General features: G+C 42.0%; 2 protein-coding genes across 4 annotated transcripts in view; one reads left to right on the forward strand and one right to left on the reverse strand.

The window, feature by feature from the left end:
* The window catches only part of LOC106588887 (transmembrane channel-like protein 5), a 30,106-nt gene extending 28,200 nt beyond the window's left edge, over positions 1 to 1,906 (reverse strand). The window contains exons 1-2 of one of the 3 annotated variants that reach the window (XM_045707304.2): positions 1,639 to 1,906; positions 869 to 1,047 (exon numbers count right to left, since the gene is read on the reverse strand). In XM_045707304.2, the coding sequence (XP_045563260.2) occupies positions 869 to 945 (77 nt within the window). In that variant the 5' untranslated portion in view covers positions 946 to 1,047; positions 1,639 to 1,906. Of the gene's footprint in view, positions 1 to 868; positions 1,608 to 1,638 lie in introns of those variants that run through there. The other 2 variants (XM_045707307.2, XM_082965787.1) reach the window with 2 other exon arrangements.
* An 80-nt stretch (positions 1,907 to 1,986) lies between these two features.
* Positions 1,987 to 15,198, forward strand: LOC145862307 (transmembrane channel-like protein 7). Its single transcript, XM_082965790.1, is given in 16 exon segments — positions 1,987 to 2,502; positions 3,018 to 3,285; positions 3,495 to 3,643; positions 3,959 to 4,114; positions 4,884 to 4,969; positions 5,102 to 5,247; positions 6,851 to 6,998; positions 7,271 to 7,447; positions 9,768 to 9,913; positions 10,169 to 10,283; positions 11,877 to 11,974; positions 12,050 to 12,233; positions 12,648 to 12,778; positions 13,074 to 13,229; positions 13,421 to 13,499; positions 13,689 to 15,198. Coding segments are annotated over 15 exon segments (2,010 nt in total). The 5' UTR covers positions 1,987 to 2,486; the 3' UTR covers positions 13,455 to 13,499; positions 13,689 to 15,198.
* The last annotated feature ends 143 nt before the right edge of the window (positions 15,199 to 15,341 follow it).

The following is a 15,341-nucleotide window of genomic DNA, read 5'->3' on the forward strand; positions in this document are numbered from 1 at the left end:
AGGTTATTTTTTCTATGTTGGGTTTTTTGTCTAGTTTACATTTTCTATGTTGTGTTCTAGGTTCTTTTTTCTAGGTTGGGGTTTTCGTATGATTCCCAATTAGAGGCAGCTGGTCATCGTTGTCTCTAATTGGGGATCATATTTAAGTTGTTGTTTTTCCCACTAGTGTTTGTGTGAGATTATTTTGAGTTAGTGCATGTAGCACCTCTTTGTCACGGTTTGTTGTTTGGTTTATTGCATGTCTTGCATAGTTTCACATTATAATAAAATATGTGGAATGATATTCATGCTGCGCCTTGGTCCGTTCATTCACACACTCGTGAGACAATAATGTTTTTTTTCTGAGGCGCTATAAAGTGAGTCTCTTATAAGACATACCATTACTTTGGTCACACCCCTGAAGGTTCATGACCGTCTCTAGTACTTAGCACAACATTCACTTAAAATGACAACAAACTCCTTACTGTAACACAACCTTCAACACACAAAGGAGGAGAATTGGACCACTTTGACAGTATTCATTTTAGGGATAGTTTCCTGCTACAATATGTGATGGCACAGGCATTCTAAAAAATCTGACACCAATTGAGAGATTAGAGATGTGACCAAGCACAATGATGGTTTACATTTAAAAATACAGAACAAAAGATCCTCTCAGAATTATCTTCTAATACTGGACAATTATGTTTTACTTCACTTCTCATATTTGTGTTATTTGTGCCCTCTCCCCCAAAAAATGTTTAAGAGCTGTCATTCAACATTTCATTCAGGCCCTCTACCCATTACCCATAGGTTTGATTAACTGTACCCAGTTAAAGCAGAATTATAAACATCCAAACAACACAATCGTACAAGTTGACACACATACCTCCTATCTATCTCCAGGGTGTCACTGTCATGATAGGCAGGGTTGTTATATTCTCCAGTGTTGTTGTAGTGTGACATAGGGATCCTTGGCTTGATCTTCTTCTATAGTGGTTAACCCGGCGGTGGTTTCTGTCTGTCCCTCTCGTCTTTAGTCCCCTGGAGGTCTGAAAGGTCCTCCTACTGTATTCTCAGTAAAACAATTAGTGAGAATCAGCTTGCCATTACATAAAATGAGAACTGGAAACGAGACATAAACGTGCCACTAGCTTGGGTATAAAGAAGGGGAAAATACAAGACTTCTGAGATCATTCCTCGATGCTATTCCTATCTTCCTTTCACAAATAAAGCTGTGCTATCTAATACACATCACATGTTTTGGATTGAATGGCTGTCTTCAGTCAGTTATTTAACTCCCCTGTCCTATCCCTGTGTATATCATTACTTATTAACACAGGGATATGGTTTCTGTCTTGCCATGGTCTGTGCCTCAGTGCTGCCCAATGGCAGTAAAGTAGGCAACGTAGAAGTAACAAATTCCAGAGCAACAAAGTCTGGAAAGAAATCTGACTAACAAATATGTTGACATGGTAGTTTATTGTGGGAAAACACATAGAAGTCATATGTGACAGTGAATCTTTGTGTTGTCAAATTAAGAGAAATATAACCATGTTTCAAATAATAATAGTATACACTGCTGTTGGATAAAGTAACAATTTAAACCTATTGTATCAAACAATTGTTTAAAAGAATAAATCCACAGAGTGTAATTACCTGGTTAATAATGTGCTGCTTATTCAGGGAAATCTGCTGTCTGCTTGAACAGATGTTGCAGTCCGAGGCTGTCTCCTTTTCCTTATAATCCAGGTTTAAAGTATCAACTGTGGTAGCTAGAGCGCAGCTCTGAGATATCTACCTTTGTTGAATTTTATCACTGTGTGTCCGTCAGACTACCCGGAACTGTGCACTTGAAATAAAGGTAAAAGTCCCGGGGTTCTGAATGCCATATGCAAATCGAATAGGCTGCTATGGTTGGCATAATGACAAGTATTTCCAAATGATTCCGATAGGACGTAAAAATTAATTGGCATAATAAGATATGGGACGGCCAAGGGCTCAACTGTGTTATTACGAATGACTGCATGTGCAGTGTGCAATAGGATAGGGAATTGCGATGAAGAGCCATAATGATTAACTTTTGTCTTCGACTCTCTATTTAAAACACAATGTCAAACAAAATGTTGAATTCTGTGAATAACAGCATAATAACCAATTAAATATATATAATTTGTTATATTTGTTATAGCTAACTAGCTATAACAAATACACGTCAAATTGTTGGTCGGGTCGTTTGTCAGTATTGAAATGTGATTAAACACCAGCCATATCCAAAATTAAATAAGCACGATTGTTGTGTATAATTGTGGGAAAGAATGCTATCCCGATCTAGTATTTATACATCTAGCCTCCAGAGTTGCGTCGCTTTGGGATTCAGGAAAGGGAATGCGGCTTTGTTTTCATTCTGCTGACTGACAGCCAACGTCAGCTAGCTACGCTAGTTAGCCAACGAAGTTGTTCATTAAACTTTCTTTGATATTAAAAGTGCACGAGGACAACTGAACATGGAGAGAGACTCAGGTAACTAAGCAAATTCAATTTCATATGGACCTTCTCAGCAAGTAAGTTAGTAAATGTAGCCAGTTATCTAGCTAGACAAGGCAGGTAAACTTTCCTAATGCTAAAAAGCTATCCAGCCAACGTTAGCAAGCTAACGGTAGCTATCTAACTTTTAGCTGAAACTGAGCCAATTGTTGTTATTGAAAGAAAACTTCCCTTACTCTTTGAGTTTATGACATTAAATAACAACAGTAACTTGGTTGCTGAAGATATGTTTTGATAGTTGTAATTGTTGAGGTGTGGTTGTTGTAGTTTTTCAAGTGTAAGTTACATGTCTGTTGCAATGACTGTATGGCTACACCACTTCCTGTGCATTCACAGCCAGATAGTTTAGTGAGTTCAACAGTATGATATCAATACAGTGTATTGCATTCAAGTACTGCTCTTTAAACCCCACATTTTACTCTCACTTTATGAACTTTAACCCCCAGCCTCTTCCCCATAACACTTTTTTTTACTGTATTTCTCTCTGACAGTGTTCCACACTGACCGTCTGGGAGCACCACGTAACCCACTACTGGACCAGCTCCCCAGCTACCAGTCTCTGCTGTACCACAGAAAGCCCTCAGCCTCGGGCAGTACCAAGCGCCGTGGCAGCTCACGGACCAGGCTGGGCTCCTCCAGCAGTGGGAAATGGGGACAGACCACAGTGGCCAGACAGCATGAGGAGAAACACAGGACTCAGACCCTACAGAGACCAGTCAGGGAACTGCCCAAACCTATGGCGGAGAAACGCAGAGACAAGTCAGATCTCTAATATGTCTTCATGCAGTGTTATACTGGTGTAAAATGTTGTATTGTAATGATAAATGAAAAGGGTTGCACTGTGTAATAACATTTCTATACTATGTAACTGTTTAAGTTACAGCACATCAGAGATTTTTGTTTTTAACTGAGTCTTACTGTGCTGGAAGTAATTGGTTATCTGCCTTCATTGCCTTCACTCACTGTAGGGACCAGCGTTTGGAGCAGGCCAAGGATCTGAGCAGTTGGAGTCAGTGCAGACAGAGCACCAGACGGACCCTGAGGAGGCTGAAGGAGGATGGGTTTGAGATGCTCAGCAACCTGGAGCTCTGGAGGGGAGACATCCATGTCATTGAGGGTAAGAGAATGGATGCCAGTGACAAAACAACCTGTTACTCCAATTGACTTCTATTGACATCGATACATGATTTATGTCAAAGGCTTAGTTACACAAACAAAGTTCAAAATTGGATTTGTGAGGGACAACGGCAGAGTGTCCACAGAGATGATGTAATATCGCTGATGAAAATTGGGCAATTAAAAGTTTTCTTGATCACTTGTGTGTCTTCTGTTGGAAGCATTGAAATATATGAGTGCATTGATGTTGATCTCTTTAAAATCCAGGATGGTATCTTAATCACTCATCCTTTCCCTTCTCTGTGTCCTATCACAGGGATGTTTGGCACGGGGATCCTGTCCTACTTCTCCTTCCTGCGTTTCCTGGTGCTGCTGAACTTCATCATGGTCCTGCTCATGTTCGGCTTCGTCATGCTGCCCATCATCACCGCCCCCCATGCCTCTGGGAACACCACATTCAACCACGTAGATGGTAACACAGGCCTTTACGTGTTATAGAGTAAAGTGGACCATATTATACATGTAACTGTCAAGATAAAGGAAACACACAGACCCTTTAAACCGCCTATGCTCCTTTGAGACCCGTCTTTCAAAGTCACTTCTTCTAGCCTTGGTAGCGAAAATAATAAGCATTTTTATACATGACTCTAAGCATGATGGGATGTTAATTACTGAATTAACTCAGGAACCACACCCGTGTGGAAGCACCTGCTTTCAATAGACTTTGCATCCCTCATTTGCTGAAGTGTTTCCTTTATTTTGGCAGTTACCTGTACATCACAGGAGGTTGGTGGTACTTTTAATTGGGGAGGACGGCTCGTGGCAATGGCTTGAGCAGAATGTGTGTAATGGTATCAAATACATCAAACACATGGTTTCCATGTGTTTGGTGCCATTCCATTCGCTCAGTTCCAGCTATTATTATGAGCCTTCCTCCCCTCAGCAGCCTCCACTGCTGTACATCAATTATATAGTATTTATGTAAACTGTAGGTCTGTAAGAGATTACACCACATTCAACCATGTTAGAGAGGAGAGATATGGTGCATGTAGTCAGTAACTGTTCTGCGACATCAAGAGCATCAGTCATCTTTACATTAGAATAGGAATGTTTTATTGTTAATCTCATCTAGTATATATATATATATATCTATATATATATTTTTTTTTTATTCATTGTTAATGGACTTCTAGAAAGATGTCTTACCAGTATTATATTGTTGCTTCTGTTGTGAACCACAGGCTTTGAGTGCAGTAACTACCCTAGCACCTCTCGCCGTGGCCTGGTGATTTTCCACCAGCACATCACAGACCTCCTCTCAGGGGCGGTACGGACTACCCTCCTCATATACCACGCCCTCTTATTCATTTAATTCAGTCACTCATTGTACGCCTGCATAGCACTGTAGATGCTGTTCTGGGACTGAGAATGACTCCCTTGTTTGTTTCACATCTTAAAGGGCTTTCTGGAGCAGACCTACCTCTTCTATGGTTACTACAAGGTAGAGACCATTCACTTCCCTAAGTTCACCTACAACCTGCCTCTGGCCTACCTGCTGGTCACCATAGCCTACCTCTTCCTCAGTCTCATATGGATAGTCAAAAGGTAAAAAAGTGCCCTATCTTACTGTATTCAGACCAGTCAATTATACTAGTCTTTTGGATAAACCGGTCCTCAAAAGGCATATCTTCTCAAACATGCACATGCTGTCCAATTGTTTTTCATGATCAAATCAAATCAAAGTTTATTTGTCACGTGCGCTGAATACAACAGGTGTAAACCTTACAGTTAAATGCTTACTTACAGGCTCTAACCAATAGTGCAAAAAAGTTGTTAGGTGAACAATGTGTAAGTAAAGAAATAAAACAACAGTAAAAAACAGGCTATATACAGTAGCGAGGCTATAAAAGTAGCGAGGCTACATACAGACACCGATTAGTCAGGCTTGTTGAGGTAGTATATACATGTAGATATGGTTAAAGTGACTATGCATATATGATGAACAGAGAGTAGCAGTAGCGTAAAAGAGGGGTTGGCGGGTGGTGGGTGGCAGGACACAATGCAGATAGCCCGGTTAGCCAATGTGCGGGAGCACTGGTTGGTCGGCCCAATTGAGGTAGTATGTACATGAATGTATAGTTAAAGTGACTATGCATATATGATAAACAGAGAGTAGCAGCAGCGTAAAATGAGGGTTTGGGGGTGGGGCACACAATGCAAATAGTCCGGGTAGCCATTTGATTACCTGTTCAGGAGTCTTATATGGCTTGGGGGTAAAAACTGTTGAGAAGCCTTTTTGTCCTAGACTTGGCACTCCGGTACCCTTGCATGCGGTAGTAGACAGAGCAGTCTATGGCTGGGGTGGCTGGGGTCTTTAACAATTTTTAGGGCCTTCCTCTGACACCGCCTGGTATAGAGGTCCTGGATGGCAGGCAGCTTAGCCTCAGTGATGTACTGGGCCGTACGCACTACCCTCTGTAGTGCCTTGCAGTCAGAGGCCGAGCAATTGCCGTACGAGGCAGTGATGCAACCAGTCAGGATGCTCTCGATGTTGCAGCTGTAGGACCTTTTGAGGATCTCAGGACCCATGCCAAATCTTTTTAGTTTCCTGAGGGGGAATAGGCTTTGTCCTGCCCTCTTCACGACTGTCTTGGTGTGTTTGGACCATTCTAGTTTTTTGTTGATGTGGACACCGAGGAACTTGAAGCTCTCAACCTGCTCCACTACAGCCCTGTTGATAAGAATGGGGGTGTGCTCGGTCCTCCTTTTCCTGTAGTCCACAATCATCTCCTTAGTCTTGGCTACATTGAGGGATAGGTTGTTATTCTGGCACCACACGGCCAGGTCTCTGACCTTCTCCCTATAGGCTGTCTCGTCGTTGTCTGTGATCAGGCCTACCACTGTTGTGTCGTCTGCAACTTAATGATGGTGTTGGAGTCGTGCCTGGCAATGCAGTCGTGGGTGAACAGGGAGTAGAGGAGGGGACTGAGCACGCACCCCTGTGGAGCTCCAGTGTTGAGGATCAGCGTGGCAGATGTGTTGCTACCTACCCTCACCACCTCGGGGCGGCCAGTCAGGAAGTCCAGGATCCAGTTGCAGAGGGAGGTGTTTAGTCCCAGGATCCTTGCATGACCTTTGGGTCACTGTTATAGAAATACTTACGTTTTTTAGCAATTTCCAAATCTGCATTTCTCGTCGTTCCCCAAAGGTCTGCGACTGGCTTTAAGCGTAAACTGGTGCAGGACGAGGATCACTTCCAGAGCTTCTGCAGCAAGATCTTTGCCGGCTGGGACTTCTGTATCGTCAACGACAGCGCAGCCAGGCTCAAGAGGAGCAGTCTTCTTTATGAACTGAAGGTGAGATGGCAATAGTCAGTCGATAGTATAGGTTGACTCAAAACGACAGGGAGAAATGTGATTCAACACTATTGACAAAGTGAATTGAAGTCCTCAGTTCACCCATTCCAGTTACAGCCATATAATGTAACAGAACTGTATTGGTTCACTTCTGTTTACCACTCGCTTTTCACTGACTCCTTTCAGAAGGAGCTGTGTTTATTTGTTTATTAATATATACAGTATAAGTGCTTATAACTATATTAATTCCTCTGTCCTTTCTATGTCAACAGACTGATCTGGAAGAGGAGCGCATCAAGCAGAAGATAGCAGACAGGACACGGAAGGAGAAGTGTCGGATCTACGTGATCCAACTGATCCTGAATCTGTTTGTGATCGCTGTACTGGCGGCGTGCTTCTACTCCATCTATATAGCCACCAACTTCTCCCAGAAAGCACAGATGACTAAGGTAACTAGGCAAGTCAGTTAAGAACATATTCTTATTTACAATGACGGCCTACCCCAGCCAAACCTGGACGACGCTGGGCCAATTGTGCGCAGCCCTATGGGACTCCCAATCACGGCCGGATGTGATACAGCCTGGATGCGAACCAGGGTCTGTAGTGACACCTCTAGCACTGAGATGCAGTGCCTTAGACCGCTATACCACTCGGGAACCCCATGTAGTGGAGGATTCTTTTTAAATCACATTGTGATAAACCTTTAAACAGCAACGCTAGTTTAGTTCAGTTTAGTTTAATTTCATGTGTACTATGGGAGCTTAAAGCTGAATTGCAGTAGCACATACAAGAAAACAAATGTAAATCAATGCTCAACATAAAGGGAGTTGAAGCGTGAATGGAGGAGGAGCATCTTGGTCACAGCCAGGAAGGATAGTTGGTCAGAGAGTCGGTCAGAGACAGGTCTGCAGTCTCCTCAGCACACCTTGCTGTCCCTGATGTCCTCAGCCTCTCCTTATGGACTCTGTAGGTAGCTGGTCAATAGACATATGCTTATTTCAGATCTGATACATATGTCTAAGTTTAGCACAGTCAAACATACGGCACACGGGTGCTCTGAGTAAAAACTGAAATATATACTTTTATTATAATAGTTTTCCCCGGGGAAATAAATGATCTTAATCTCCATTGAAATGACTAAAACCAAATCTAAACGGTAGAATTGATAATGGACCTACATTTATAGTGTCGTCACTCTGTTGTGTCTTTGGCATCATTAAAATTGAAGACATATTTTGTCAAATCAATTCTCTGTAATTATTATTACGTGATTAAACTAATCATGTAAATGTAATTAACTAGGAAGTTGGGGCACCAAGTTAAATCTTCAGATTACAAAGTTATCATTTTCCTAATGTAACTCTTCAGATATTTTAATATCTGATCAATTAGTCTTCTAATTAATGAATTATTCTTTACCTCACGTTAGTCTCATTCAAACGTCGTAAATTGTTGGTTATCTGCACGAACCCAGCCTTTACTATGAATCATCCATACACCAATTGTCTTAATCATTTATTTACTAACTAACTAAATAATCACAGAAATGCATAAACAAACAAACAGTAGATATGGTTACAAGGAAATGATAGGGGAGGTTCCCTAGTGGGCTAAGCCGATATGACGGCTTGGTGGACAAAGGGAAGTGGGTGTGGTCTGAGAAGGGCGCGAAAGACAAAAGAGTCACTACACAGTTGATAATTATATTAATTGAAATGCTAATCTTTTGCACATGAACGCTCACTCATTGAGGAATAATTGCAATCAATATATATTTACGCTCAGTGTGTCGTCGTGATCTCTGTTGGAATCGTCCGTCTTTCTGTTGGAAAGTTCATCCAAGCGTCTCTCTGCTTCCCTGGAGTCTTTCGTGGTTAGAATGGGTACTTCAGAGTACCATTCAGAAATGTTCTTATAGAATAGATGTTTCGGCAGTTGTCGGTCTTCGCATCCAATGGTACATCATTTCTAGCTGCAGACTAGTAATTAGTATCTAAGATGTGCTCTTATTCTGTCAGGATCGATAGTCTCAGAGTTGAACCATTTCCACCTGTGTAGCCAATGCTCCACGTGGTTTGGTTAGGAATTCAACAAGCATTACAACTTTAGCTTATACTGAGGTTTTTGTGGTCTCTACTCAAACCTTCGCCCCCACGGTGATCGAGGTACGCGTGGTCTGGAGAGGATTTCTTCAGGTGGGGGTTTTATTCGGAACAGTAGAAAAGGGCTGTCCCATGAGCCAGATCATGTCTGTGTTCATGGGGGCGGGCCAATGACTTAGTTAAACTTTAAAGGGAATACAATTCTCTCACCTTAACAGTTTAAAATCACATTACATAATTTCACAAATAGTCTAATCTTTACTCATTCATTTTATACAATAATTAGACTCAAACCTCATAACGGAGGCACCTGTATAAACAGACTTTTGGTAATGTGGCCGTATTGTCTTTCATGAGGTCACAAACATGAAACAAAACAGACCGGGTCGTAGCTGGCTTCTCCACCGACCATTTACACATTCTCCAAAACATGGATATTGTTCAGTTCTCAAGTTCTGTGATGTAGAAGAAGTTCCTTTGTTCTCTCTATGTGTCTCTTTCTGCATGGCCAGGAGGAGAGAGTCTCCTCCAGGAATTTACGACCTGAGATAACAGAACCTGGGTGTTGGAGGGGGAAGCCACTCGCTATACCCAAAGAGGGCCACGTCATGACAACTCTTTCCAGCATCCTTTTCTGTTTTACCTCAAACACGCGTTGTCATAACAGGTGAACTTCATCCTGGACCTGATCTATGAGTATCTGCCTTCCATCGTCATCACCCTGGCCAACTTCATCACACCCCTCATCTTCTCCCTCATCATCCAGTTTGAAGACTACTGCCCTGCCTTCGAGATCCGCTTCACTCTCATGAGGTAAACAACAGGGCTGGGGTTGTTTTTATTTCTATTCAGTCAATACATTTTTCAGTTTACTTCCTGAATTGATATGACATTTATCCTAACCCTGGCAACCAAGCACTTTCTTCTGTGAAAATCAATGAATGATGCTGTTGATGTTTCACACTGATTCCAGTTTGCATACTGATGTAGCACCCTGGTATGGATGAATAGATTTGAGCATTTTAACACCAACGCAATTTCTTTGTAAATGTCTTAATCTTTCCACAGGTGTGTGTTCATGCGCCTGACCAGTATCTGTGTGCTTCTCGTCTCCCTCTGGGGTCAGATCACCTCTTGCCAGGAAGGCAACTGTGTCTGCGGGTACAACCACATCCTCTAACCGGTGAGTGGAGGTCAAAGGTCACTGTAGATATACAATACCAGTCAAGTTTCTTTATTTTTACTATTTTCTACATTGTAGAATAATAGTGAAGACATCAAAACTATGAAATAACACATATGGAATCATGTAGTAACCAAAAAAGTGTTAAACAAATCAAAATATATTTTAGATTTTAGATTATTCAAAGTAGCCACCCTTTGCCTTGATGACAGCTTTGCACTTTCTTGGCATTATCTCAATCAGCTTCACCTGGAATGCTTTTCCAACAGTCTTGAAGACATTCCCACATATGCTGAGCACTTGTTGGCTGCTTTTCCTTCACTCTGCGGTCCAACTCATCCCAAACCATCTCAATTGGATTGAGGTCGGGTGATTGTGGAGGCCAGGTCATCTGATGCAGCACTCCATCACTCTCCTTCTTGGTCAAATAGCCCTTACACAGCCTGGAGGTGTGTTAGATCATTGTCCTGTTGAAAAACAAATGATAATACCACTAAGCGCAAACCAGATGGGATGGCGTATTGCTGCAGAATGCTGTGGTATCCATGCTGGTTAAGTGTGCCTTGAATTCTAAATAAATCACCAACAGTGTCACCAGAAAAGCACCATGGTAGCTTCATGGTGAGAACCACACATGTGGAGATCATCCGTCCACCTATTCTGCGTCTCACAAAAACACAGCAGTTGGAACCAAAGATCTCAAATTTGGACTCATCAGACCAAAGGACAGATTTCCACCGGTCTAATGTCCATTGCTTGTGTTTCTTGGTCCAAGCAAGTCTCTTCTTCTTATTGGTGTCCTTTAGTAGTGGTTTCTTTGCAGCAATTCAACCATGAAGGCCTGATTCACACAGTCTCCTCTGAACAGTTGATGTTGAGATGTGTCTGTTACTTGAACTCTGTGAAACATTTATTTGGCCTGCAATTTCTGATGCTGTTAACTCTAATGATCTTGTCCTCTGCAGCAGAGGTAACTATAGGTTTTATTTTCCTGTGGCAGTCCTCATGCGAGTAAGTTTCATCATAGCGCTTGATGGTTTTTGCGACTGCACTTGAAGAAACGTTCAAAGATCTTGAAATGTTCCGTATTGAATGACCTTGATGGACTGTCGTTTCTCTTTGCTTATTTGAGCTGTTCTTGCCATAATATGGACTTGGTCTTTTACCAAATAGGGCTATCTTCTGTATACCAGCCCTACCTTGTCAGCCCTACCTTGATGGTCTCAAATGCATTAAGAAGGAAAGAAATTCCACAAATTCACTTTTAACAAGGCACACCTATTAATTGAAATGCATTCCAGGTGACTACCTCATGAGCTGGTTGAGAGAATGCCAAGAATGTGCAAAGCTGTCATCAAGGCAAAGGGTGGCTACTTTGAAGAAACTGAAATATAAAATATATTTTGATTTGTTTAACACTTTTTTGGTTACTACATGATTCCATATGTGTTATTTCATAGTTTTGATGTCCTCACTATTATTCTACAATGTAAAAATAAAGAAAAGGTAGGTGTGTCCAAACTTTTGACTGGTACTGTACATATTGATATTGGACGTTACTGTGATCTCATATGATTCTGCCTCTGCCTATAGTGTTGGGAGTCTCGCGTGGGCCAGGAGATGTACAAACTCATGATCTTCGATTTCGTCATCATCGGTGCCGTCACTGTCTTTGTGGAGTTCCCTAGGAAGTAAGTCATCTTTTCTCTCTTCTTCTCTCCTCTCCTCTTCTGACAGTTCTCTCTCTCTCTCTCCCTCCCCCCTAGACTCATAGTGTACTACTGTGACTGTGGCCTGGCCAAGTGGTGGGGCCAGCAGGAGTTTGCCATCCCCCAGAACGTCCTGCAGATTGTGTACGGCCAGACCATCTGCTGGATCGGGACATTCTACTGCCCCCTGCTGCCCGCCATCTGCACCATCAAGTACTTCATCATCTTCTACATCAAAAAGGTAGCATACCATAGAAATATAAATACTAGACTGTATCAATGTACTGTGATAGGTGGGCCGGAGGCCATAATTGTAGTTCTATGTAATACAGTACAGTAAAAGCATCAGGAAGGTACTTTATATGAATGACTGTTGGTATTTTTGGTTGTAGCGTATGGTTTAAGCTGGGTCTAAACATCTGGTTAAATACTGTAGGTAACCGTGGTTCCCTGATTGAGTTAAGACATACATTAGACATACTGTACCACATAGGTAATAGTATAGGTCAGGATATTTCCTTATCCTAATTCCTTCAGCCAATTGATAGAGAAAAGGAATATCCCATACCTGTGTGTATTATGTTGACTGAAACGACTGAAAGGGAATTCTCACCCACAGATACGTTGATTAATGTATGTATTGTCTACCCTGCAGGTGACCCTGGTGAATAACTGCCGCCCGGCCACCCGTCCGTTCCGAGCCTCCAGCTCCAACTTCTTCTTCCTGGCTGTGCTGCTGATTGGCCTGGCATTGGCCTGTGTACCTGTCACCATTGGCATCGCACAGTGAGTACATGGCTGCAGTTAGCCTAGCATGCATGCATCTTTATTTCCATAGATAACCATCAATATGGGTAATTGCATTGAAACTCACCATGCACCAATCTCATACCCGTTTCACACTGCTGAGCCTAACTGAGCCTAGCTTAGCTGTACTGTTGCTGAAACTGGGCTGGAAAGGAAAATATTTGAGTCAGCACAGTACAGTTTGGCTTGGCACCATAGTGTGAAAATAGTATCAATCTGCTCCTAGATCAGTTGTTTGGGACATAAACTAACCCTCCCGTTTCTCCCTTATCAGGATCAGCTGTTCCCAGGCCTGTGGTCCATTCGTTAACTACACTACATCCTGGGAGGTGCTCCCCCGGACGGTGTCCCAGCTGCCTACAGGAGCACGCACATTCCTCCTGGCCATCTCCTCTGAGGCCTTCGCCGTCTCCCTCTTTGTCATCACATGGTACGGGTTCTGGCCAATGATATCACTCCTGTCTACGGTTCATTGTCATTTGATATCCAGGCCGATAGATTGTGGTTTCAGCCAATCAATCAATAAAATGTATTTATAAAACCCTCTTTTCATCAACACGTTGTCACAAAGTGCTATCAAAATTCTGCTTTGTTAACTGTTGTGTCTCTTTCCTCCCTCAGCCTGGCCATGTTTTATGTCATTGCTCTAGCTTGAGCGCACAAGCAAGTGATCAACCAACTGAGGGAACAACTAGTCATGGTGAGTAGCTACAGTAACCGGTCTACATGGCTGCACAACTCTATACTGTACAGTAGCTTCATAGGACTTAGCTGTAGGGACAGGATTATTTTCCTGACCAGAAAAAAATCTAGGTCCTAGTTATCTGGCATAACATTGTTATAGGGTTAATTTAGGCACTAACCCTCCTCTTCGTCCCTGTTCGGCCAGGATGGGCGAGACAAGCGTTTCCTGATCAAGAAGCTGTGTCAGGCCCAGAGGACCTGTGCTATTACATCCACAGGTTCGGGATGCCAGTCCCACTCCTCAGACAGAGTCAGCCCCAGCTAACACTCCAACTCTGGGGTCTTCCTGGTCCAGCCACCCCCGGACTCTGCTACTCATGTCTGAATTGCTAGGATTAGGCCCTTTAGTTTTAACTGACCAAAAAACTCAGGGCTCTTGATATTACTTGTAACTGGCTGTCTAAACACTATTACTTGCAGACACTATAGGGGCTGGTTTCCCAGACATATATTAAGTCTAGACCTGGACTAAAATGCATGCTCATGCTTAAAATAGCTTTTTAGTCCAGGACCAGGCTCGATCTGTGTCCAGGAAACCAGCCCTACCACTGGCAGACACTAGATTTGAGGAACATTATGCAACTGGGGGATTAACTTTGCCTATCAAGGCTCTTTGGTTTTGATCCAACGCATGTTGAGATCTGTGAATGTTCAAACGTTTAACAAGCACTGTTTTACAATATTGGACCAATAGTTTGAACTCAAAGCTGGCAAAATAGCTATTTACTGCCTTTTGTGGAGAATATCTTGTCCTGTTTGTTGTTTACTATATGTAGCCTACCATAAACATTACTATATGTGATATCATGATGATAATTCTACTGACTATTACCTTTTTCCTTCCAAGAAGGACTCTTATGACGACAACCACTATAAAGCTTTGAATTGCCCTTCTGGGTAAAGTAATTAAAAAAATTCAAAGCTGATCCCATGTTGTTCCACTTGAACGCCTATAAACACTAAACATTCTTCTTGCAGTTTAAATGTAACCTTTCTTGTTTATCTTTTAAAGTTATACTGTATTGATTTGTGTAAACTTATATTCTTTAATCTCTTGTTTACTATTTCCATTAACTCCCTCTAAGTAGAAACTTTTAATGACCATGACAAGCTACATGGGATTTAACATTTCAAAATCTATTTGTGATCTACTGTCCCAACTTCCGCTACATACCAAACTGAACTAATACTTTTTTACTGTACTCTGTCTCCACTGCCTGTGTTCCATAAAGGGGAGGTGTTGTTTTGTCCATTGCAAACCTTTGTTTATGAGTGAACTGTTACATTTGAATCTACTAGTATAATGTCATTTTGGCAAAAGTTGTATAATTCCAAAATCTGTGTGTTATTCATTGTTATAAACTGGGTGGTTCAAGCCCTGAATGCTGATTGGCTGACAGCCGTGGTATAGCAGACCGTATACCATGGGTTTGACAAACCATGTATTTTTACTGCTCTAATTACTTTGGTAAACAGTTTATAATAGCAATAAGGCACCTCGGGTTTGTAGTATATAGCCAACTCCGCTTTGCGTCGTGCTTAAGAACAGCCCTTAGCCGTGGTATATTGGCCATATACCCCACCCCCTCGGGCCTTATTACTTATTGAATTGTGGCTGGAAAAGGACAATAAATAATGCAAGGATTTAAAACGTATGTTATTTCTTGTCATACTTTGTGTGAATTTAACTTGTTTAATTTGTTCAGTAGGGAAACCCAAAATACAAGATTCTGTTCATATTTGAATAGGCACCCAACATTATCAAAGTACATACTTAATCTATGTCACCTCCGCACCA

The sequence above is a fragment of the Salmo salar genome, chromosome 02 (assembly GCF_965601325.2).
Source record: "Salmo salar chromosome 02, fSalSal1, whole genome shotgun sequence".
Classification (NCBI taxonomy): Eukaryota; Metazoa; Chordata; class Actinopteri; order Salmoniformes; family Salmonidae; genus Salmo; species Salmo salar.